A 26,881-nucleotide genomic window follows, 5' to 3' on the forward strand; every position below is an offset into this window, starting at 1 on the left:
CCGCCGCCGCCGCCGCCTTCCTTCCCCCTCTCTTCCCCTCCCTGCAACTCTCCTCCCGGGCCCTCGCGCTGAAACTCGTGCGCCCGCCCCGTCGTCCCGCGCGGCCCCTTTAAGAAAAGAGCGAGAGAGTGAGCGAGAGAGAATCCCAACTCTCCCCCTCCTCCCCTTCCCTCCTTTCTGCCCCCTTCTCCTCCCCCTCCCCTTTCCCTCTCCCCTCCCCCCTTCTCCCCGGGCGGCTCCGGCTCCCGCTGCGGGACAGACCCACCCGCCCGGGCTTTCCTCCCTTCCCCGTCTATGGTGGCGTCTGCGGCTCCTCGGGCGGCAGCGGAAGGCGAGGCTGCGGCGTTGCCATGATCAGCGGCAGCGGCGGCCTCCCGCCCCCCCAGCCGTCCCCCTCCTCCTCAGCCGCCGTCTCTTCGGCGGCGACGGCTGCGGCCGTGGTGGTGGCCCCGCCGGGGGTCGGCGGGGTCCCCGGCGTGGTCGGCGCGGCGGCGGCGGCGGCGGGCGTGAAGCTCAAGTACTGTCGCTACTACGCCAAGGACAAGACGTGTTTCTACGGGGAGGAGTGTCAGTTCCTGCATGAAGACCCGGCCGCCGGGACGGCCCCGGGCCTCGGCCTCCATAGCAACAGCGTCCCCCTGGCCCTGGCTGGCGGCGGGGCTGCGGCACCCGGGCCCGCGGGCTACCCGCACGGAGCTGGCCCCGGGGGCGGAGTGGGGCCGCCGGGGCCCAAGAAGCCGGACCTAGGGGGGCCCGGAGGAGGAGCAGGCGGCGGCGCCGGAGGAGGAGCAGGAGCAGCGGCAGGCGGCGGAGGCGGGGGGCTGGACGGACCGAGGCTGACTAGTGAGTGCCGTGCCCGGGGCGGCAGGCAGGGCTGGGCTGGCCCGGACCGAGAGGCCTAGGGCGGGACGGGACGGGACGGGACGAGAGCCTGCGGCCGCCGGCTCCCTGCGCTAGGGCCACCGCATCCTCTCCTCCCCTCCGGGACAAGGCCTAGGCCTTGGTCCGGCCCCCTCGCCTCCATCCCTCTGCCTGGGGACAACCCGGGAGGCTTGGGATCCGGGAATGGGAGGGGGAGCTAGGGGGATGGGCGGTGGAGCCCAGAGTGTGAGAGAGACTGGGGAGTTTCCGGGGGTGTGGAAAGGGGTTGGGTTTGCAGACACTCGTGGGCTTGACTGGGGGAGAGGGATAGGTGTTTCAGGGGAGTGTGAATGTTGAGGTTCCACTCTGTGGGAGGAAGATAAAGTTGATTTTCTGCGGGGAACTGGGTGTGTGATACTTTCTAAAGAGGAACTTGGGTGATTCCATTTGGGAGTATTAACTTGTGGGGAGACAGGAGTTGTTAAAAAGGGATTCCCCAACTTTTGGGCTATTTCTTTGCTGTGTCTGATCTTGCTTAGTGAACTCCACCTTGGCCGGGATCATTTTTTTACAACTTTTTATGCCACAGATACATTCCCCAAATAGGCCACAAAGTATCCAGATAGACATCTTGCACAAAGTAGGCACCAAGCAGATACTAATTGGATAAAAGAATGAACCCTTTGCTGATTTGTGATGCTTGACAATGTGAAGTGTCAAGATAACTTTATAATATTTCTGTATCAAATTCAATAATTATCTTTCATTAGGAGGGATAGTGCTATACTCCAAAACTACACCAATTTTTTCAGTAAATTCCTTCTAAAATAAGGATGAGTTGACATATTGGACTGGCATATTTTGTTTCTCTTAGTTTTGTTGTCATTAGACTGTGAGCTTCTTGGGGGCAGGACTGTTTTTGCCCTTTTTAAATTTTTTTAAAGAAGCTTAGCTTTTAGCACGGTGCTTGACACATTATAGGCACTTGATAAATGCTTATTGACTTGACTTGCTTGTTGACCTATTTCTCAGACATGAAATAGCCACAGATTTTTAGATAAGTCTCAAAATAATTTACCTAAGCAATTGAACTTTGATTAGGACAGTTTTTTTACTGTAGATGAACTTGGTGTGTCAGTTTCAGCCTGTTACAATTACTTTTGTTTTGCTAACTAATTATCTTCTCTCAGACTTTTAATTTTAAAAGCCTTCACTTTCCCCTAATGTTGTAGGTTAGGTACCTTGGAGGAAATGAGCATTTTTTTCTGTCGTTGTATATTGGGTCTTTAAAACATGAGATAATTTTTCCAAGATTTTAGGAAGCTAATTTTCATTTCACTATAAACTTTTGCCTTGTTGAGTTGCATTTGCAACTAAAGAGTTGTGAATTAATAGTATTGCTAAACTAGTGAAATGGTGAAGCTTGCTGATATAGTTTTATTATTCATAGTAAGAGAAAGGCAAAACTTCAGTGTCACTGTTAAGGACACCCACGATTTTTGACTGACATATCTAGGATAATATGAGATCTTTTTATGCTTTAATACAGAAAGCCAACAATGGGGAAACAGTTTTTAAATGGCAGCTATGTTATTGACATGTTCTAGAGAGTGAACTGAGTTAGTTATCTACTGCTTAACTTAAAAAGAGAAAAAATTTAAAATTTCTTTGCCGTGTGACTGGTCACCTATTTGACCTTAGACCCTGTTTTCTCATGTGGAAAATGAGAATAACAGTAGTCACAACTGCTTCGTAGAGTTGTTGTAAGGGAAATATTTTGAAAACTGTGAAGTACTATATTAAATGGAAACCAAATAAATTTTAAAATTTACATCAGTTATTTAGCAAAAAATTGATCTGTGTACTTTTGTTCTCATGTAGAATTGTGCTGCTTATCTTTCTTTGTTGCCTTTAACTTTATTCCAATTGATTTCTTCTACTCCCTACCTATCAATTCTTTTTCTGCTCCTGTTTCTGGGTAGGAATGAATAAAGTCAGCTTCTAAGTGGTTGCAAGTGGCATTTTATTTCTGATCTTGGATAATCCATTTGAGTCCTACAAGCCTTTATTAAGTACCTGCTCTATAAATCCTAGTGTGTAGGCACTGGGAATATACAAAGAAAGTGAAAAGGTCTCTACTCTCAAGGAATTTATAATCCACCTCTAGGGCAGCTAGGTGGTGCAGTGGATAGAGCACCAGTGCAGGAGTCAGGAGGACCTGAGTTCAAATGTCACCTCAGACACTTTACACTCACTAGCTGTGTGACCTTGGGCAAGTCACTTAACCCCAATTGCCTCATCCTGGTACATCTCCAGTCATCCTGATGAATTCTGGTCACTGGATTCAGATGACTGGAGGAGAAGTGAGGCTGGTGATCTGCACAGCCTTCCCTCACTCAAAACAAAGTCAAGTTCAAGTCATGTCATTATTTCTTCTTTGGCAACAAAGGGTGAACACACACAGTCTACCTCTAGGATGCACTGTATAAACAGGTAATTATAGACAAGTTAGCTTGAGTAGGAAGGGAGCACTAATAACTAGTGGGAACCTCAGGGGGTCCTGTTGGTGGGATCATATATATATATATATATATATATATATATATATATATATAAACTTGAAAGACGCTGGGTTATTCGTAAGGACAATTCGTAAGGTAAAGAGTTAATACATAATCCAGGCATGGGTAGGAGCATATGCAAAGGCATAGAGTGGGAGATGGAGTTCCATGTTTAGGAAACAGTGTGTTAGACCAGTTTGGTTAGAATGTGAAATGTGTGCATTGGGGAAGTAATGTTCAGTAAGCCTTGAAAGGTGTAGTGGAGCTAGATTGTGAAGGGCTTTAAATGCTAAACCTAGGAGTTTTGCATTTTATCCTAAAGGCTGTATCGAACCATGAAACTTTTTGAGTAGAGGAGTGACATCATTAGATTTGTGCTTTAGGAAGGTTATTTTAGCAGCCTTTTGAAGGATGAGTTGGAGAGTATTATTGATTATAGCTGAGAGGTCAATTTTGAGGCTATTGTAATAGTCTAGTCCAGCAATTCTCACACTTTTTGGTATGATTTTTCTGGACCCCTACTTGTCCCAGTATCAGACTTTGAGGACTACTGGCCCAGGCAGAAGGGACTGAGGTCTGCAGTTAAGGTGGTGGCTAACTGATTTGAGAAAAGGGAATATTTGCATTGTGGTACAGGTAGAATTGACAAGACTTGGCTACTAACTGGATATGGGGTTCAAAGAGAAAGTGGAGAATATCACAGGATATAATTGGGTGACCTCGGCAGAAGGAGTCTAGAGGGGATTTTTTTTTTGGGAGGCAATAATTAGCTCCTTTTAGACTTGTTGAAAGATGACTGTGGGCATCTTGTTGGAAATGCCTAAATAGTTGGTGATGCGGGACAGGAGTACAGGAGAGATATTAGGGCTAAATATGTAGATCTGGAAGTCATTGGCACAGAATTGATAATTGATACCCCTCACCCCCAATCCCTTCATGAGAATAGATTGTGTCATCAAGATGGGGAAGAGGGCCAAGGACAGAACTTTGGGGACACCTCACAGTTAGGGGTTGTGACTGAGATGAGAGTTAAAGGTAGGAGACTAGGAAGGAGGAAGGACTGCTTAGTCTTTAGAGAGCACTAAAATCCCGGAAGGAGAGAGTAACTAGGAAGAGGAAGTGGTCAGCAGTTTAGAAGGGGTGTGTGTGTGTGTGTGTGTGTGTGTGTGTGTGTGTGTGTGTGTGTGTGTGTGTGTGTGTGTGTGTGTGTGTGTGTGTGTGTGTGTGTGTGTGTGTGTGTGTGTGTGTGTGTGTGTGTGTGTGTGTGTGTGTGTGTCTGTGTGTGTGTGTGTCTGTGTGTGTGTCTGTGTGTGTGTCTGTGTGTGTGTCTGTGTGTGTGTGTGTTAGAGAGAGATTGATGATAGGTCTGGCCATACCTGCTTTGTATGCCTTACCTCTTTCCCTGAGCCAAGGCATACAGACATGGGAGATTAGAAAGAGTGAGGTAGGAATGATGCAAAGGTTAAGAATGCTAGATATTAGCTCCAAAGCTAAAAGCTGTCTCAGAAGCCATCTACTCCAAGTCTCTTCCCTTTACAAATGAGGAAACTGAGGCCCTAGGTCGTTGTGACTTGCTGAAGTCATATAGGTAGTAAGCATTCACGGTGGAATTTGAGTGTAGGTCCCCTGACTATGGTAACAATGCTCTTTAGGCTACAGTATGACACATACAGGGGGAATTTTGGCAAGGAGGGCCACCTTTTCATTGGAGTTCGGAACAAAGAAGAGAATGAGAGATAATGTAGGCCTTTGAGGTGTTTCAGTCTCCTTATTTCTTGCTGCCTTTAGAAATGCTCAGAAATCTCCCATTCTCAAGAATAAACAAACCAAACAAACTTTGACTTTAGCCTACTATTCAGCCTTATCCTGTGTCTTCTCTTTCTCAGCCAGAATCCTAGAAGATGTCTATATTCCTTGCCAACACTTTTCACACCTCCTACTCTCTTCTTAGCTCTTTGCAATCTGGCTTCGATTTCTATCACTTAAATGAAACTGCTCTCTCCAGGGTCACTAATGATCTCTTTATTGCTAAATCATATAGCTTTTTGTCCATTGTCCTTCTTAACAGTTGTGATACTGTTGGTCACCCCAATCTTCTATATATTCCCATTCCTTGCATTTTCTGATACTACTTTTTGTGGTTCTTTTTTTAACTTGTCTGACAAAGCCTTCTTAGTTTTTGCAGGATTATCCTTATATTGCCTTCTATGTATGGGTATAATTCAAGAATCTGGCATTGTCTGGGTGTCAGAAGGGAAGGAATTGCATTTTCATAACTTTTCTCAAGGGATAACCTTCATGGTCATAATAATTATAGTATTCAGTTTGGGGCATTTTATTCTTTCCATTTCCGTTGTTATAATCATTCCGTATGTTTTCTTAGTTTGATTTACTTCACTCTGCGTCAGTTCATATAAGTCAATCTAAGCTTTTCTCATTTATTGATTTCATTATTTCTTATGGCATAGTAATATTTCCTTAATTCATGTATCACCATTTGTTTAGGCAATCCTCAACTGTTCGGCATTTACTTTATTTTGATTCTTTGATACCACAAAAATTGGTGCTACAAATATTTTGATATATGTGAAACCTTAATGTGTGTGTGTGTGTGTGTGTGTGTGTGTGTGTGTGTGTGTGTGTGTAAAAGTAACCATGTATTAGTGGGCATATCTTCTTTCCATAGCTCCACTCTTCCTCCCTTGCCCAGCATTGAATATTTCTGTCTTTTGTAACCTTTGCCAATTTGCTGGTAAGAAGTGAGACCTCAGAGTTGTTTCGGTTTGCGTTTCTTTTATTAGTATACTGAACAATCTTTTATATAGGTGTGATAGTTCAATTTCTTCTGAGAACTTGCTTATTCAGTGGGCAGTGGCTCTAGGCTTTCTGTAGTTTTGAGTGGTTTTGAGTTTTGAGCCTTCCCCCCAAATCATTGTATAGATGGATTTATTTATTTATTTTTATGTATCATCCTTATATCAGTGAACATGTTGAATCCACCCAGTAGAATGTAAGGTTCTTTAGGACAGTGACTGCCTAACTTTTATGTTTGTTTCTCCAGTTGTACGACATAATATGGGAAAGTGGAAGGGTCTGTATCTATTTTTGGAGGCAGGAGGGGAGAGAGACAGAGACATGAGTGACAGAGACATGAGAGACAGAGACAGTAACAAGTTGAAGAGGCTTGAGGACCGAAGGTTTAGAATAGCCACTGTAGGTAGTGTGAGAGATAGTAATTTAGGGAACTGAAACTGTAAATTGACAGTTTTCTTTTAAGTTCTAAGAATTATAATTTATTTGTATAGTTTAAGATACCATTAAAAAGCCTGACTTAAATAAAATATGTACTAGTTTAGTATGTTGCTATCATGAGAAATTTCCATTTTTTGATCTCTCATTGTGTTATTATAATTACTGTTAGAGGAAAATACTTTGTAAATCATCAGAAGTGTTATATAAATGTGAGCTATTACCATTATAAGTTAAATTTGTACATATTAAGGTTTATTTTTTTTAAAGTCAAAGGTGTTGTACAGCATTTCTTTAAGCACATAACATTTGCGGAAAAGTCTTATAGAAATTTGTGTAGCATTAAAAAAAATGCCTTGAAGTATTGCCTTTATCTTACAAGCGGAACATTTGAAGTATAAAGAAGCTGAGTTTTTGTGTCTCATGTCACATCTATTCAATATTAGACCTGAGAAATGTTTTAATTTATCATTGAATTGTATTACTTTTTTCCTTCTCCTTGACTTTTATGTATTTTTCTTTTTCCGTTTTCAGACTCATTGGTTAATGCACAAATGGTGGGGTGAAAGTGAATGTATCATTGCATATATTTTTGCTATTTGAGGAAATTCTGTTAATTTAAAAAAAACATTTACTTGAGATTTTTAGCTTTAAAGCTCTCTCTTGAACTGATGAATTGTTCTAAGTTCTGTATTGTTCTAGAACTTCCAAGTTAATTGGACTTGGGCTTAATTGAACTATACTTAAGATTTTCCACCAAGAATAAATCTCCCTAAGTATGATCTCATAGTCTATGATAAGGCTACTTAAGATTCTTATGGTCTGCTTCTAGCTAGCTGAGTTCTTTTATATACTTTAAACATATAGTATTTTTTCATGCTTAATTTGCTGGGGCTAAAACAGAAATAGAAAAAGGGCTATGATTTCACTCGTATCAAAAGTTCCCTGCTGAGGAACCAGTGTGCAGGTAGATCCTTCTCTGCAACTGTGAAGAGGTTAACCAGAGGGGTCTCATTCATTTGGGTGTCATTGATACCATTGGTAATCTGATGAAGCCTATGGACCCCTTTTCAAAATAATGTTTTTAAATGCATAAAATGAGATATGTAGGATAGCAAAGGACGCCAACTATATTGAAGTACAATTGTCAAATTATTTTAAAAAAAAAACAAGGTGACAGATTTCAGGTTAAGAAATTTTTGAGAATTGAGAGGTAAAACAATTTGTTATGTATGTCAGAATCAAGACTCAAACTCTAGTTTTCTTGAATGCTTTGAGTTTTATTTACTTACTTCCTCTTAAAAACAGAAAGTAATACTTATCACTAACTTTGGTGGAGAGGTGATTTCATATGATTCAGATACTATCTCATCCATCCTTAATGCTTTCTCTTCTATGGTTCTTGCTCCATTTTCTTAAAAGTACTCCTATTATGTGAGGCATAGTGTTAAGTGCTGGATGTACAGAGATGAAAAAGATACTGTTCCTGCTCTCAAGGAACTTATGTTTTAATGGAGGAGATATGACATGCACACAGTTAACTATAATAAATGTTAAAAAAGAATGCAATAGAAATAAAGGAGATATATAAATAAACAGTACTGAAAGAAACTTTGAGGTAAAGAAGGGGGGGGGGAGAGAGAGAGAGAGAGAGAGAGAGAGAGAGAGAGAGAGAGAGAGAGAGAGAGAGAGAGACAGTGAGACAGTGTTCACTATCAGAACCAAAGAAGGCTTCATGAAAGACTTTGCTTCTGAGCTGTGTCTTGAAGAGGGGAGGGAGGAGGATGTTCTAAAATGCTTGGAGGTGGAAGGGTCGCAGGATAAGATAAAAATGGCTGGGTTTTTTTTTTGCACTTTGTCTGAAACATGGAATATGTGAAGGAGAGTAGTTTGAAATAAGGCTGGAAAGGTAAGTTAGTGTCAGATTATATAGGAAATGGATGCCTAGATGCTAGATGATTTGTCCTAATCTAATCTTAATCTAGTCAGATAGTAGTAAGAAGCAGAGCTGGGATTTGGACCCATGTCCTATGACTCCCATGTAATGTTCCTTCAGTACATCATGCCTCTGCTTTCTATTCAGGCACTTCAAACTCAAAATAGGGGAAGGATAGGAACAAACACTTACTAAGTACCTACTGTGTGCCAGATACTATGCTAAGTACTTTATAAATATCTCATTTGATCAGAACTTAATGTATTTTTTCCACCAACCCTCTCCAATTTCCAGCTTCCTTTATCTGTTAAGAGTACTACCACCTTTTTAGCTACACAAGTTTGCAATCTTGGGAGTCAGCCTTGAATGTTTCCTTTTCCTTCCCTCTTATATCCAATCAGCCATCACGTTTGATCACAAAATCTCCACCATCTTTCCTTTTTTCTCTCACAGCTACCATTTTAGTGCAGACCTTTACTACCTCTTTCCTGGATGGTGCATTACAGTGGTGTCTTAATTGTTCTGCTTGATTCTAGTTTCTCTCTCTTTTATTTTATCCTTAACATAAATGCAAAATGAGACCCATCACTCCCTCCCCCCCCTTAAAGAAGTTCTAATGGCTCAGCTGCCTCAAAGATAAAATACAAACACATTGCATTTGAAGCCTTTTGTACTTTTCTCTTTTCTAGGCTTATTGCATATTCCTTTCTTTCCCGTTGTGGCCACACTGACCTGCTTATAATTCCTTTTATACAATATCTCATCTTGCATCTTTGCAGAAGTGAATTTCCTTCATGGTTCAACCGAAGTTACCTGCACAAGGTTTATTCTGATCCTGGAAATTGCTACTGTAATCACCCCATTACTTCATAAGTGTTTTGGTTCTGCTTATTTGTGCACGTGTTGTTTTCCTCCACTGGAACATAAGCTCCTTGAGGGACTACTACTTCTGCTTTTCTTTGTACTCAGTGCCTAGCACTGTGCCTGGCACATGGTGGCACTTCATAAATTCTTGTTTGTGAGTGAATGGACATTATTGGTGTTGACAATAAAAGACAGGTGCAACTATCCAGACTTGTGGGGTGTTTAATATTTACCAGTAATCAAAATTAATTTCTGGGTAGGGCATCTAGCCCTACAGTTTTAGAATGATCCTGATGTTTAGTCCCTAGGACCTTAACTACTTTTACATCCCTGTTTATTTGTTGGGGAGAAGGGACCATTTTATTAAATCTCTTCCTGATTTTGGGTTAAATCTACACCTATTTGTACTTTTCACTAGGTTGTGATTTTTGGTGCCACAGGGAACCTCTTGTGTGATCGTGGTTTCCTGGAAAGAAGTTGTCAGTTAGATTTTGAGTCAGCACCTTGTGTAGTTCTAGAGTGTTTAACCTTCTTTTGTGTCATAGACCCCTTTGGCAGTCTGGTAAAGCCTGTGGACCTCCTCCAAATCATGTTTTTAAATACATAGAATTTCAAAGGAAACCAATTATATTAAAATGCAGTTATTTATCTGTCTACAAAGCAAGTCAGTACCCTCAAGTTTATGAACCTCAAGTTTAGAGAAGGTTCTACCCCTGATATAGTGCTTAGAGTCTTAGACCTAGAGTATTGAAGATCTGAACTTGAATGTTCCTTCAGACGCTTATTAGAGACTATATGACCTAGAGCAATTCATTTAGCTTCTAGGAGTTTCCCGTTTTCTCATCTGTGGAAAATGGCATAGTTATAACACTTATCTCACAAGGTTGTTGTTGACGCTCCAACAAGAAACCTAAAATATTCCAATAAGACCTTATTAAGATTCTACATGCTACTACCTCTGTTAGTCCAAATAATCAGGTAATGACTATCTCTTCCATCAGCCTTCCTCCCCCTCCCTTGTCTTTGCTAGTTTCTTTGCCTGGGGTAATGAAAGGTTTGAATGACTTGTCTAAGGTCTTGCAGCCAATACATGTCAGAGATGCTTGAACTTGTAAGGGCTTGAACTTGAGACATTCTCAGTTGAAGACCAGCTTTTGATTGATTATACCTTGCTGCCTTGAACCCATCAAGGTTTTTTTCATGAAGATAGGAAACTTTTCTAGTTATTTCTTTTCAAATAAGTCTTTGCTGGACTGGTTGAGCATAAGAGAGTGCTAGCCAGGGAAGTTCATAAATAGATTCATGGGGTTGAGTTGTCTTCCAACTTTTTTGATTACATGTCTCTAGTTATAAAAGATTTTGAGCATATCCCCAATACCTTTTGATTTATTTATAAAATGTATAATGTGCTACTATACCAATATGTACATTATAAAACAAAGTAAATTTTTAAAAGGTTAAAAGTGAAATAAACAATGTATGTTTTACTTTTTAAAATTTTATTAATTAATAGTACCAAAAAACCCTTTTTTGCCTAGGTCAGGACCATACAATTGTCCTGCTGCTGTAGTGGGAGTAGGGAATGAAGGACAGACAGCCTAAGGGGCTAGGGCCAGCTGGGGATGACTGATAGAAAAGCATGCCTGCCTAGTGAATACACAATCTGTACTGGGCTTAGTTAGGGAAGGAGAAAAGCACGGGCAGGTGGTGGCTGTAAGCATATCCAACACTTGTGTTTCTTTTCTTCATTCTATTATTTTTTTGTGTACCCAAGTGAATTGTTTTGCACATTCCTTAGGTACGTGTTCCATTTTGGAAATCACTAGGCAAGAGATTTTTGGAATTTGATTTCTGTCATTGGATTGAATATGTATTAGAAATGAAATTTCTGAGCCTTATCTGAGTTTAGATGAGGTCAGGTTGTCCAGGTAGAGTAATTTATCATAACTGCTTTTCTTTTTGTTTTATTTTTTTAATTTAGTATTTTATTTTTTTCCCAGTTACATGTAAAAACAATTTTTGACATTCATTTTTAAAACTTTGAGTTCCAAATTCTCTCCCTTATTCCATCCATAGCCCATCTCATTGAGAAGGCAAGCAATTTGATGTAGGTTATGTGTAGTCATGCAAAACATATCCATAATAGTCATGTTGTTAAGGAAAACATGGACGGAAAAAAAACCTCAAGAAAAATAAAAGTTTAAAAAATGTACGCTTCAATGTGTCTTCAGATATCATCAGTTCTTTTTCTGGGGGTGGATAGCAGTTTTCATTGTTAAGTCCTTCAGAGTTGTCTTGGATCGATGTATTGCTGAGAATAGCTAAGTTATTCACAGCTGATCATCTTAAAATATTGCGTTACTTTGTACATAATACATTTCACTTTGCATTGGCCCATGCAAATCTTTCCAGATTTTTCTGAAAGCATCCTACTTATCATTTCTTATAGTCATAATTGCTTTTTTCTTTATCCTATTCCACTTGGATAAACTTATGTCTAATAATACTGTTAGACAAAATGTTTTAAAGTTCTGATCCTCAAAAAAGTTGGTGCCTATTTGTGAAATAACATTCTCAGAAATGGAATGAATTTGATAGTTAAAAACTAAATCCTTATGCTTCAGTAGCTAGACTCATGGTTTTCTAATAGAATTCTCAGAAGAATCTTTCATTTGTATGTGTATGATTTCTGCTTTGTCTTTTCTTTGTTAAAAATTTTCTTTATTTTTCATTTTCACCATTCACTTCCATAAAATCTTGAGTTCTGAATTTTTTCACCGTCTCTCCTCCTCCCACCCCAAGATGGCATGTAATTTGATATGGACTCTACATATACATTCATATTAAACCTATTTTCACGTTAGTCATGTTGTAAAGAAGGATTAGAACAAATGGGAGAAATCACAAGAAAGAAGAAACAAAAAAGAAAGAGAGAGAGAGCAAATAATATACTTAGATCTACATTTAGACTTCACAGTTCTTTTTCTGGATGTGGGCAGCATTTTCCATCCTAATTTTTTTGGAGTTGTCTTAAATTCTTGCATTGCTAAGAAGAGATAAGTCTATCAAAATTGGTCATCAGAACAATTTGGCTGTTACTTGGAAAATGTTTTCCTGGTTCTGCTCACTTCACTCAGCATCAGTTCATATGTCTTTCCAGGTTTTTTTTGTCCCTTGTCTTCTCTTGAGGCTAAATAAAAATCTCCACTTCTTTCAGCCAATATCCTTATTTCTCAAGTCCCTTCATAATTCAAAGGTGTTCTCAAGGGCAGGCGTTCTTATCCTGTGGTCCAGTCTGTGTATAGATTTCAGGGACTCTGTGAATTTGGCTGGGGGAAAAAAATTAAACTGTTTTTCACTGAACTGTAACTGAAGTTTAGTATTTCATTCTGTTATTTAAAAACATGATTCTAAGAAGAAATCCATGACACATAAAACTGATGAATCCTTTTAGCATCCAGACTGAAAGACAGTACTCCACCTGTTTTGACTAGGTCAAAGTATATCAGGTGTATCTTTAGTCTTAGAAGTGATTTCTCTCATTGTATCCTAAGGTGGAATTAACTTTCATGCCTTGATTACTATTACTGTTCATTCACATCAGTTTTTCAGTGAACTAAAACCTACAGATCTTTTTTGATTCACTTTACCTTGATGTGCCTCCCCATCTTGTAGTTGTAAAATTGATTTTTTCACTTAAATGTAAGACTTTACATTTATCCCTCTTAAATTTCATTTTCTTGGATTCTAATGTTCTAGCTTGTCAAAATAATTTTTGATCCTGTCATCTAGTAAGCCAGCTTTTTCTCCTAGCTTTGTCATGTGAAAATTTGATACACATGCCATTTATACTTTTAAGCCTTTGATAAAAATGTTAAGTCAAAGCCAAGCACAAATCACTGGGTAGGGTACACCACTGGGAAAATTCCAGTCCGTTAATGGCAGATGCTGAGGTCTGGCCATTCAATTTGTCCCAAATGTATGCAATTGTGCCATTTCTTGTCTAGTTCACCATCCACATTGCTTTGGTAAAGCTGTTGTACTGATTCTGGAGTCAGAGGACTTCAAAGGCTACCACTGATGATTACCTCTGGGCCTTAGTTTTCTCATCTATAAAATGATGGAGTTAGACTACCATGCTTCTGAGTTATCTTCCAGCTCTTTCTAGATCTTTAATCTCAGACCCTTCCATCAGTACTTCTGATGAAATGAAATGCCCAAAATTGCTTGAGTTTTGTTTTCCTATGAAAGTAGGTAATTCTTATTTGATGATTTGTATCTTCAAAGCTAACTTTTAAAGAAGCAGCATATCAGGAGCCCTGGGTTTGGAGTCATGAGCTGATTTTTGAATCCTCCATCTGTAATTTGCTAGCTGTATGTTTTTGGATAAATCATTTAACTTCACTGGGAATCTTTAGTTTCCACCCTGTCAAAATAATATTGACTTCCGTGTTCTCTAAAGTTCCTTCCAGTTCTAATTCTGTGATCTGCTGTTTGACTCTCTTTTTATAAAACCCAGTTTGGAGAAAAAGAGAATAGGACATAGAAGGGAAATTTTTCTCTCCTTTTATTCTTGTAATGGTCCAAAGAAAATCTCCACCAATAAAAAGCTATGAGACTACATTCTATTTTTCATTGAGCCAGGGAGAAGGTCCATAGCTCCAAAAGACAAGGGAGAAAGGTTTTCAGAAGCAACAAGTAACAGTTTGAAGTTGTCAGCTCAGTTCTGTGGGAGTGTTGGATTTCAGGAAGTGAATGAGACCTGAGGAGAAGCCAGATCCTAGAAGGGTTTTTCCTGAGGTTTCTACTTAAAAGCAGATGTCTTCCTATGTAACTCCTTGCTACTGTATTGTCCTTCATTTCTTTTCATTTTCTGGTTATCAGTCCTATCTTTGTCACCAAATAACCAGTTTGTAGAGATGAGTTTTTGAAACACTACTTTTGTACAATTATAAACTGGGAGCTGTTTGTTCCCATTGTGGTCACTTAAATCAAGACATGCTTATTAGCTTACTGGTCATTACTTACCTCCTTGCCTTTTTCTTTCTACTGCTTTTCTGCCTATTCTTATCTTTCACTTCCATCAAGATGAGGTGTTTTTAAGACTTGCCTCTCTATGAAAGCTTTTTCTAAATTGATCTGTACCTTTCTTTAGTTTCTAATTGGTTTCATTTATTAGTTTGTATACCTGGTAGCTATGTGGCACAGTGGATAGAGTGCTTGTTGGGCCTTGGGTCAGGAAGGCCTGAATTCAAATCCAGCCTTCAACCCTTATTAGCTTTGTGAACTTAGGCAAGTCACTTAACCTCTGTTTGGCTTAATTTCCTCAACTGTAAAATAGGAATAAAGATAGCAACTACCTCTCAGGGTTGTTGTGAAGATCAAATGAGATTATCATTGTAAAAGACTTAGCACCGTCCTTGGCATGTAGTTTGTGCTATATACGTGCTAGTTACTGTTATTTTTATCATTTTGTCTGTAAATTGAGTTTTCTCAGTTGAATTTTAAACTCATTTCTACTTTCGCATCATTATTGGCATAGATAGTAGAGGGAAGTGCACACCATTTACATTTTTTTTCTATATTTTTTATTTCATTAAAAATTTCTCAAGTAAAAGAAGCAGAACCAGGAGAACTCCACAGTGTGCGAGGAATTTTTTTGGTAGACTTAGTGCTTCATAGCAATGCAAGGACCTAAAAAATTCCCAATGGACTTTTGGGGCAAAACGCTATCGACATCCAGAGGAAGAACTATGGAATTGAATTGCAGAATGAAGCAGACCGTTTTCTTTTGTGTTATGTTTTGTTTTGTTTTGTTTTATTTTGTGGTTTCTCTCATTCATTTTAATTCTTTTATTCAACATGACTGTGATGAAATTGTATTTAATAGGAATGTGTGTGTAGAACATATATAAGATTGCAAGTCATCTGGGGGAGGGACTGGGGAGGGAGAGGGGAAAAAGGGTTAGGGAGGGGAAAAAAATCTAAGATATCTGGAAGTGATTATAGAACACTGAAAACTGAAAAAAAAAATTTCTCAATTACATAAAAAATTTTTTTGCATTTTTTTTTAATTTTTGAGTTCCAAATACTCTTCATCCCTCTCACCCCCTTCAGAAGGCATGTAATTTGATATAAATTATACGTGAGGTCACGCAAAACATTTTCATATTAACCATGTTGCAAAAGAAAACACAGACCAAAAAAAAAACACCTTAAAACAAGAAGAATAAAGCAAGTAAAAAAATTTTGATTTGTATTTAGACTCTCATTAGTTCTTTCTCTAGAGGTTGATATCATTTTCATCATAAGTCCTTTGGAATTGTCTTGAATTAATAGCTAAGTTATTCACAATTGATCATTACAATACAATATTGCTGTTACCTTTGCAAAATGTTCTCTTGGTTCTGTTCACTTTACTTTGCATATAGGTCTTCCCAGATTTTTCTGAAACCACTAACCCCTTCATCATTTCCCATAGCACAGTAGTACTCTTTATCATAATCGTGTGCCACAAATTGTTCAGCCTTTCCCTAGTTGATTAGTATCCCCTTGTTTTCCAATTCTTTGCCACCCCAAAAAAGAATTGCTACAAAAATTTTTGTACCTCCAATAAAGGACTTCTTTTTCCTTTTCCTTTAACCTCTTTGGGATACAGACCTATTAGCAGTATTGGTGGATCAAAGGGTATGTAACGGTTCTATAGCTCTTTGGGCCTAGTTCGAAATTGTTCCTTCAGAATGGTTGGACCAATTCACTAGTTCACCAGCAGTTCATTAATGTACGTGTTTCTCCACATCCCCTCAGAATTTGTTGTTTTCCTTTTCTTTCATGTTAGCCAATCTGAGAAGTGAGACATAGTACCTTAGAGTTGCTTTAATTTGTGTTTCTCTAGTTAGTAGTGATTTAGAGCATTTTTTATATGACTATAGATTTCTTCTTCTGAAAACAGCCTTTTTATATCCTTTGACCCTTTATCAATTGGGAAATAGTTCTTATTTTTATGAATTTGATTCAGTTCTCCATATATTTGAGAAATAAGGCTTTTATAAGAGAAACTTGCTGGAAAAATTGAATATATTTGCTTTTATTTTTAAAAAATTTAATATTTTGTTCCTCCCCCCAATTACAAGGAAAAACAATCTTCAACATTTGTTTTAAAAAAATTTTTAGTTCCAATTTACCCCCTAGTCCCATGCAGTTGAAAAGGCAAACAATTTGATATAGTTTATACATGTGCAGTTAGACAAAACATATTTCCATGTTAGTCATATTGTGAAAGAAAAAAACAAAAAACCCAAAAGCAAGCAAACAAGAACAATAAAGAAAATAAAAAGTATGCTTTGATCTGCATTCAGACTCCATCAGTTCTTTCTCTGGGGATAGATAGCATTTTTCAGGATGAGTCCTTTAGAATTATCTTGTATCACTTTATTGTTGACAAAAATAAGTCATTGACAGTTGATGATTGTGCAATATTGCTGTTTCTCTGCACAGTGTTCTCCTACTTCTGCTAATTTTTTATTGCATCATGTCATGTAAGTCCAGGTTTTTCTGAGAGTACCATACTTGTCATTTCTTTTAGCATGGTAGTATTCCATCACAATCATACACAACAACTTGTTTCAACTATTCCACCATTGGTGGACTTTGCCTCAATTGCCAGTTCTTTGCCACCATTAAAAGAACTGCTATAAATATATTTGAACATATAGGTCCCTTTCTTTTTCATTTTTTATCTCTTTAGGATACAGACCCAATACAGTATGGTATTGATTGGTCAAAGGATATGCATGGTTTTATAGTTCTTTGGGCATAGTTCCAAATTGCTCTACAGAATGGTTGAATCAGTATACAACTTACCAAGTGTGCATTAGTGTCTGAATTTTCCTATATCTCAACGTTTGTCATTTGCCTTTTTCTGTCATATTAGCCAATTTGATAGGTATGGGGTGGTAGTTCAAGCTCAGAGTTGTTTTAATTTGCATTTCTTTCATCAGTAGTGATTTAGTGCAGTTTTTCATATGATTACAGTATTCCCTTTGACCATTTATCAATTGTAGAATGGCTCTTATTTTTATAAATTTGACTTAGTTCTTTATATATTTGAGATATGAGGTCTTTATCAAACAAACTTGCTGTAAAATTTTTTCCACAGTTGTGATTACTGTGTATTTCCCTCCATCTTATTTTTCCTCACTTATCCTATGCTGCATGCTCTCTTTCTCTCTCTGTGTCTGTCTCTCTCCTTCTCTCCCTCCCCCTTTCACTCTATCCATCTTCAAGTGTTTTGCTTCTTTTACCTATCGCAATCTGTGCTCCTTTCTGTCACTCCTCTAGGGTAGATTTCTATACTCAACTAATTTTGTATAGTATTCCCCTTTTGAGCCGGTTGTGATGAGAATAAGGCTCTCTCACTCCTTCCTACCTCTCCTATCTTCCCCTTCACTGTAACAACTCTTTCATGTCTCTTTTATGTGAGGTAATTTACCCTGTTTTATCTCTCCTTTTCCCGTTCTCCCAGTGCATTCCTTTTTCTTACCCTGTAATTTTATGTTTTTAGATAATCATTCAGTCATATTCAACTCACACTCCATGCCCTCTATATTCCTTTTAACTGCTCTAATAATGAGAAAGTTTTTAGGAGTTAGAAGTTCATTTTCACGTGTAGGAATGTAAACAGTTTAGCTTTATTGAAACCCTTGTGGTTTCTTTTTCCTGTTTGCTTTTTTATGCTTCTCTTGAGTTTTGTATTTGTAAGTCAAAATTTCTTTTCAGCTCTGCTCTTTTCATCAGGAATGCTTGAAAGTCTTCTGTTTCGTGGAATGTCCATTTTTTTCCTCTGAAGGATTATGCTTCTTCAGTTTTGTGGGCATGTTATTCTTGGTTGTAATCCTAGCTCTTTTGTCCTCTAGAGTATCATATCCCAAGCCCTCTGATCCTTTAATGTAGAATTTACTGAATTTTGTGTTATTCTGACTGTGGCTCCATATTTGAATTGTTTCTTTCTGGCTCCTTGCAGTACTTCTTTGGTGACTTGGGAGATCTGGAATTTGATTAAAATATTCCTGGGAGTATTCTTTTGGGGATCTCTTTTAGGAGGTCATCAGTAGATTCTTTCAATTTCTGTTTTACTCTCTGGATCTTGAATATCGGAGTGGTTTTTCTTGATAATTGCTTGAAAGATGATATCTAAGCTCTTTGTTTGATCGTTATTTACAGAATAAAAATTTTTAAATGTTTTTCTGAGGTATTTCGCATTTTCTTCTTTTTTTCTTTTGATTTTGTTTTGTTATTTCTTGATGGGTCATAGAGTCATTAACTTCCACTTGCTCAATTCTTATTTTTAAGGAATTATTTTCTTAATGAGATTTTGCATCTCTTTCCATTTGGCCAATTCTGTCTTTTTTTTTTTTTTTTTTGTAAAGGAGTTCTTTCTTCAGTGAATTCTTGTGCCTCTTTTACCATTTGGCCAATTCTGCTTTTCAAGGCATTCTTTTTGGCATTTTATTTTTGTACCTCTTTAACCATTGGCCTATTCTGTTTTTAAGGTGTTATTTTCTTCATTTTTTTCTTTTTGTGTTCTTTACCAAGATATTGACTCTTTTTTCATGATTTTCTTGCATTGCTCTCATTTCTCTTCCAAATTTTTCCTCTCTTTCTCTTAATTGATTTTTAAAATCCTTTTTTAGCTCTTCCAACTCATTTTTCTTACAGGCTTTGGATGTAGGAGCTTTGACTTTGTTGTCTTCTTTGAAGTGTGTGTTTTGTACTTGTCATCATAGTAACTTTCTGTACTTAGAATTTTTTTTTCTGTTTGTTTATTTTTCCAGCTTGTTTCTTGATTTTTAACTGTGCTAAAGTGAGGCTTTGCTTCTAGGGTAGAGAGCATACTTTCCCAAGTTTCAGGGTTTTTGTACAGTTCTTTTCAGACATACTTCTAGGGACCTGTGAGTTTTTAGTTCTATCAAAGTATCAAAGGAGAAGTGTGTTGTGGCCTGTGTTGTGGTTTGTGAGGGACTACGTGCACTCTTTTCTGCCCTGGAAGTGTGACCTGAGTCCTTACTCCCCTGCAACTTCAAGCTGTGCTGTGCTAGTGCTCCTCCTCACTCTGGGACTGCCACCAAGGATTGTGACCCAGATTCGAGTGTGGGCAGTGTAACAGAGTCCTTCCCTCCATTGCCAGCAAAGAGACCCCATAGTCTCCTTCTGACCAGTGTTTTTACTCGCTTACTGTCTGTGGGTTCACAGTTCTACAAGTAGCTGCTGCAGCTGCTGATTCAGGTACTCTACCTGCAACTGGACTGCATTCTACTCTCCCCCCAGTGCAACAGAACTTTCCTGTCAGCTTTCTAAGTTGTCTTGGGCTGTAAAGTTGTTTTGCTCCATACTTTTCTTGGGTTCTGCTGCTTCAGAATTCATTTTGAGGCATTACAATTATTTTGAGGGAAATTAGGAAGAGCTCAGGCAAGTCCCTGCCCTTTTCTCTGTCAGTTTTGTTGTAAAATATTTTTTATATTACTTCATTGTCTATGGTACCTTTTAGCAAAATGTAGTTTCCTAGATTATCCCTTTTTATTAGGTCTAGTTTTTGCTTTTGCTTTGTCTGAGATCATGGTTGTTAACCCTGCCTTTTTGTTGTTGTTGTTCAGCTGAAGGATATTAGATTTGCTCTAGCCTTCTGTTTTAACTCTCTGTTTTTCTGTTTCAAATGTGTCTCTTAAAAGCACCATATTGTTGGATTCAGTTTTTAATCCATTCTACTATCTGCTTCTGTTTTATGAATGAGCTCATTCTATTCACATTCACAGTTATGATTATTGTGTATTGCCCTCCATCCTTTTTCTTCTGTTTCTTCTCTATTTTGTCCTTCCTTAAAAGTCTTTTGCTTCTAAGCAGTGCCTCCCTTAATCTGTTATCCCCTTCCCTCCTATTTCTCTGTTGGGTAAGTTATATTTCTGTACACCACTGAGTGTGTATATGTTCTTCTCCCTTCAAACCAGTTCTAATGACAGTAAGGTTCAAGTATTGCCCACCTCCACCCCACCATTTTTCCCCTCCACTGTAAAAATTCTTCCTTGAGTGGCTCTTTTATGTGAGGACATTTGCCCATTTCTACCTCTCCCCCCCCCCCCCCCCCCTTTTCCTGGTACATCCTTCTTTTCTTACCTCTTTAATTTTCTGGGAAATCACTCCAACATAATTGACTTATATCCATGTTTTCTATGTAAATTCCTTATAATAATGGTTAAGTTCTTAAGGAGATGCATGTATCATCTTCACATATAGGAATGTAAACAGTTTAACTTTATTAAGAACCTTATGCTTACTCTTTCATGTTTAACTTTTTATACTTCTCTTGAGTGTTGCATTTGAATGTCATATTTTCTATTCAGCTCTGGTCTTTTCATCAGGAATGCTTGGAAGCCCTTTATTCCATTGAATGTTCATTTTTCCCCTGAAGAATTATACTCAATTTTGCTTGTAAACCTAATACCTTTGCCTTCTGGAATATCAAATTCTGAGCCCTCTGTTCATTTAATACGGAAACCACTAAATCTTGCATCACGTGATCCTGACTATGGCTCCACAGTGCTTGAATTGTTGCTTTCAGGCTGCTTGATTTTCTCTTTGATTTGGGAAGTCTAGAATTTGGCTATAATATTTTTGGGAGTTTTCATTTTAGGATCTCTATCCAGAAGTAATAAATTCTTTCAACTTCTATTTTCCCCCCTGGGTCTAACATATTGGGACACTATGCCTTGATAATTTCTTGAAATATGATGTCTGGACCCTTTCTTTGATCATAGCTTTTTAGGGAGTCTAGTAATAATTAAATTATCTCTCGATCTAATTTCCAGATCAGTTTTTCTGATGAGAGGTTTCACATTTTCTAATATTTTCTCATTCTTTTGACTTTGTTTTATTATTTCTTGATATCTCATGGAGTCATCAGCTTCCTCTTGCCCAGGACTAATTTAAGGAATTATTTTCTTCAGTGAGATTTTGTATCTCTTTTTCCATTTGACCAATTCTGTTTTTTTAAAGAGTTGTTTTCTTCAGTGAATTTTTGTGCCTTCTTTTCCGTTTGACTTGTTCTGCTTTTTAAGGAAATCTTTTCTTCAGTTAATTTTTGTGCTTTTTTACTATTAGACCAAATCTGTTTTTTAAGGTGTTATTTTCCTCAGTATTTTTTGTGCCTCTCTTACCAAGCTAATTCTTTTCATAATTTTCTTGTGTCACTCATTTCTTTTACTGATTTTTCCTTTGCCACTCTTATCTCTTCTTTTTACTCTTCCAGGAATTCTTGTTGGACTTGGGTCCAGTTAGCATTGTTTATATCTATTTTCTCATTGTATTCTTCTAAGCTTATGACTTCTTGGTCTTTCCTGCCACCTTATAGTAGCTTTTTGTGGTGATATTCTTTTGCTCTTTGCTCATTTTTCCAGCCTATTTCTTGGCTTTGAACTTTATGATTAAAGTTGGGTTCCCCTAACATAGGGGTGGGGGAATCTGACACAATACTGTCCCAGACTTTATGCTTTTTCATGACACTTTTTTCAGACCTAGTTCTGGGAATCTGCAAGTTTTGGTGCTCCCAAGGTGTTGTAATCCTGGGATGTCACTGCTCTCCTGGTCTCCACTATGTTCTTTACCCAGGAAGGTCTCCTGGTCCCCTCACATGGTTTACATTTAACAAATATTTTTTGACTGAATCAAAGCAGATAAGTTTTGGTGGGTAAATCTGAATTGAAATTGAGGTTTTTCTCATTGCCCATTCATTGTCACTAATGTCAAGTTAATATAGAACTGCCGAGAATTGGGAAGGTATTTGAATACTGTGAAATGCCTAAATTCTTCAGTGTAATGGCTAAATTCTTCATTGTTGCCTCTTAACATGCACCCTGTATGTACTGAAAAGTAAGAGATGTGGCTATAAAGTATTGAAACAAATTTTCATGTGAGATTTATGCTTCACTGCAAACATAATGGTATGTCTCAATTTGTATCAAGTTGTACAGTCTTATGCTACCACATATTTGTATGTTATGTTGGATCAGCATAAAAACAAGATACTTTTCTTAGGGCAAAGAATTTATATCAGATTTTCTGAGAAGTTAAATGAATCTGAAAGTATTCTTGAACGTGGTGATGAAACTTGCTGTCTCTCAACTAGCCTGAAATAAACTGCAGTATCAGTATCAAACTGATAATTATATCAAACTCTTGTCATGTAAAACTTATCCCAGAGATTCAGAAGTTTTTGCACATGAAAATCACAAAGACGGCGTTGATCTCTTATACTGACAACATTCATACAGAACTCATTCCACAGTGCCAAGCAGTTAGTCAGGCTCATTTATGTAAAAATTCTTAATCTTTTAAGGGAGTCATTATAAAAGAAAAGTTGACTTGCACTGCAATGATTGACATTGTTACCATGACAATGGAATGTCCCTTGTAATGTGATATCTGTGAAAGTTCTTGATTAAAAAATATTACTCAGCTTCATTGTGCACTGTGTTCACCACGTTTGGCTCTGAATGTTTTTTGGCTGTTTGCAAAAGTCTAAACTACCATCAAAGGAAGATTTGCTCACTATTGAGGAGTTTTAAAGGAGTGTATCTCTTAAGGTAGTTCTAAGAGAAGAGTTCTCACAAGCTGTATGCAGAGGGAGCATCCGTTGGCATAAGTACATAGCTCCTCTTGGTCACTACTTTGGAGGTGTCAGCTCTTACCTGGATGTATAAGTTCTTGATACATTGGTTTAAAAAACAACTTTATTATTTTATAGTCACACCTCATGCTGCCATTCAAATGAAATATTCCATGTTATTTTCTTACTTAGGACAGAGAAATTAAATCAGTCTCATCCTGTAAATGAAAACATTAAACAATTGAATTTTTTTTTTTTAATTTCAGTTCCTGGAATAGATGGAGGTGCTTTAACTGATAGTGCTCTCACAGATTCCTATTTCAGCACCAGCTTTATTGGGGTCAATGGATTTGGAAGTCCTGGAGAAAACAAGTTTCCCATGATGCAGGTAATGTTAACAAGAATTTACTGTAATTGCTGTTATTTTTCAGTAGTTGAGTTATATTCTTTTATGTTGTCTGTCATCTGATTGCTGGAGAGTAGTCTTCATTTAGGCTTTAGATCTGAGGAAGAGGGTCTGCACCTGCAGGTCAATCTGTTCTTATGAAGTAATTGTGGTAACACAATATAGTATTTCTTCTACACCCCACTTCCCCAAATCCACCCCCTCCCCCAACTTTTTTAATTAAATCAGATTAAACTCAATATAAGGCCAGTTTTGGAAGGGGAAACATTTGTTAAAAATTCGGTGTCCTGAGGGTGAGCCATCACATGTGGATATGAATCTCAATTTCCTCATTTGTTAAATAAGGATAATTATACCTGCCATAGAGAATTGATATTTGAAACTGCATAAATGTGGATTATGATTCTTATTTTATTTATACCCACACACTTTGAGATGGATATTGTTCTGAGTGTTGCTTCTAATAATGCAGATAATAACACCACCATGCTTTCCCACCCTCTTCAGTTCTTTCTTTGTGTTTCTGAGGTACTTGTATGGAAAGCTAGTAGTTATCTTGCAGTTCTATTAATTTCTCCTTCTGTCTTTGCTAGGGACCATTTCTACATAGCATGCACCTTTTAGCCAGTTAGTTTTTTTTAATCTGGATTGGTTAGATTCTTATTGTATTACTGTGAATTTCAACAAGGAGGCTTTGTAGTTTTTTGGGATTCAGTGCCATTAGTACAGTGGCATTGGTGATTAAGTACGTTTGAAGAACCTTACAAATAATAGGGAATATTTCCTTTATTAGCATGTATTTGTGTATATATATATATTTTTTATTCATTATGTAACAAAGGAGTCTCTATTGATTTTATAGACATATCTGCAAGGGAATAAGGGGAAGTCTGTATACGTATACGTATACATACATAAACACATTTTACCAGCTAGCTAGAGCTACTGTTTTCTTTTGAGTCACTATAATATAGAGTGGAAAGAGAATAGGACTTCAAGTCAGGAAATTCTAGGGTTTGAATATTGTCTCTGATGGTTTTTAATGATATGACCCTTAGCAAGTCATTTCTCTAAATCTGAGTTTTCTAATCTGTTTCAGCTGTTATCATTTCTGTACAGTATTTCACTAAATCTCTGTCCGAGCAGTTTCATGCCCAAATGTTGTTTTGCCTCATTGTTGTGTTTTTTGGAAAGGGTGGTATACATAGTTGAACATTGGATAGTACCATAGTTTGAAAAGTGGTACTCATTCTATAATGCTAATTACTATTGCTTGTATGAACTTCAGTGTTTATCCAGTTTTGTTACTTAACTTAGCGATTCTCATCTATGAAATATTTCATTTTAATTTGTCAAAAGAAAGAATTGTTAAATATCCTTTGTGCATGTATTTTTAAAGAGCTTATATCATGAATTTTAGGTGTATTGTAATATTTTCACTGGTATATTGTCCTGTCAGATTAATTTGATTTATCCTAAATAATAGGGTAAAATAGTATCTAGGAGATATCTGAAAGATCTTTGGAAAGAGAGTAGGTTGTTTTTTATAATGATCCCATTTTCTTTCTCCTACTTCCTCAACTATGTTACTACCTGGTGCAGTTTGTCTAATTTGTGAGTAAAAGTTTTTATTCATTATGATACATATGTACATACATACATACACACATATATTGTATATATATAACATTTAAAAAATTGTCCTGTTAAGAAATGAAAAATAGACTAAGAAGTCATTTCTGAATAATGTTTGTTAAATTAAATATAGCCAGTTAATTATTATGCTGGGCACAAAAAGTTTTCTAGATAGTATGCATGTATCAAAAGGAACTGCAGTAGATAATCTTACATGGTAAATCTTAACTTTTCTAAATTGAGCTAAGTCTTAAGTTTACTTTGTTTCTAGAACCTGCCCACATTTGTGACTGAAGTTAGATGTCACTGGATTCTTCTAGTCTATCAAACTTATTTGTGGTGGTTCTGGTCATATAGTTTGCCCACATAGTCTGTCCAGTATATTTAGAACCTGACAGAGCTTTTTGGGGGGATGGGAGGAGGCAGTGAAGAAGACAAGGGAAGAGCTGATAGGGAAAGGTAATTTTAATGTTATTCAATTAAGAATAATTCCACAAAAGATATGTCTCATATCATTTGGCAGATGTATGTAATGTAACTTAGAGCTTCTCCATTTACAATGAATGCCTCCCAAAATTAGAGCTAAGATGATTTTAGACTAAAGAAATTTTAATCATTTTAATATAAAAGAATAATGTTTTACTTCAGAAAACCAACTTTGAAATGTATGACATATTCCTGCTTTTAGTTTGTTCTGTTCAAAACCTTATTACATTTTTCTGAAAGTTTCACTATGATGGTACTTGGAAAATTTTACAGTGGAATTTGTCAGAAATAATCATTGTCTTATTCTTCAAATTAAGGTTGTCAAAATGAGATAAAGTTTCTTTCTCCCAGTTTTCTATAGATTTAATCCTTCTATTTGCATGTTTTTAAAGGTTTGTTGGGTTTCTCAGGATTATATTCCCCACGTAATTGAATTTAACAGTTATTATTAATGTTAAATTTTAACTTAAGGTTTAATTCAGAATTTGTTTTGTATAAAAGGGATGTGTAATTTGTATGATGGTTGTAGTTCACATATATTTATATTGTATACAGAAAATGTGTTTTCTAACCAAGTGAGGGACATAGGATCATAGATTTAGGGTTGGAAGTCACCATAGAGGTTTTCTAGTCTAACCCTTGATTTTACAGATGAAGGAGCTAAGGCCCATAGAGGTTAAGAGACTAAACCAAAAGTCACACACTTCAGAGCTAGGATTTTAATCCTGGTGCTCTGACTGCAGATCCACTTCTCTTTATATTATGCTACAATGAGTTCCTCTGTAAACAAGATGGTAGGTGTGCTTAAATGTTTCTTATGCTCAGATCTTGTCAAGCACTCATTTTTGAAACATCAATATACAATTGTTCATTGAATTAAAATTAATATTTAAGTTCTCAAGGCTTTTTACTAACATGGTTTAGGTTTTAAAATTTCATTTCTTTCAAAAAATAAACTTTTAATTCTGACTACCTATCCTGCTTCTTCCCACTTCCCCTATGCAATAGGATGGAATAATGGGGGTTTTATATGCTTTTCACTTTGTCAATAGGTTAATTCTTTTTTTTAAATTAAATTATTTTATTTGTTTTCAGTGTTCTACAATCACTTCCATATATAGTAGGTTAATTCTTAAATAATATCATGCACTTACTCTTCTATGTAGTAGAAGACAATAAGTTATTGACATCTATTATCTCAGTTGCCAACAAAGTGCTGCTGAGTT

General features: G+C 37.2%; 1 protein-coding gene across 2 annotated transcripts in view; it reads left to right on the top strand.

Moving 5' to 3' along the window:
* Positions 1–350: 350 nt before the first annotated feature.
* The window catches only part of PAN3 (poly(A) specific ribonuclease subunit PAN3), a 143,204-nt gene continuing 116,673 nt past the window's right edge, over positions 351–26,881 (top strand). For both annotated transcript variants that reach the window (XM_072611816.1, XM_072611817.1), the window contains exons 1-2: positions 351–843; positions 23,395–23,516. In XM_072611816.1, the coding sequence (XP_072467917.1) occupies positions 351–843; positions 23,395–23,516 (615 nt within the window). The remainder of the gene's footprint in view (positions 844–23,394; positions 23,517–26,881) is intronic.

This window comes from Notamacropus eugenii, chromosome 5 (assembly GCF_028372415.1).
Source record: "Notamacropus eugenii isolate mMacEug1 chromosome 5, mMacEug1.pri_v2, whole genome shotgun sequence".
Taxonomy (NCBI): Eukaryota; Metazoa; Chordata; class Mammalia; order Diprotodontia; family Macropodidae; genus Notamacropus; species Notamacropus eugenii.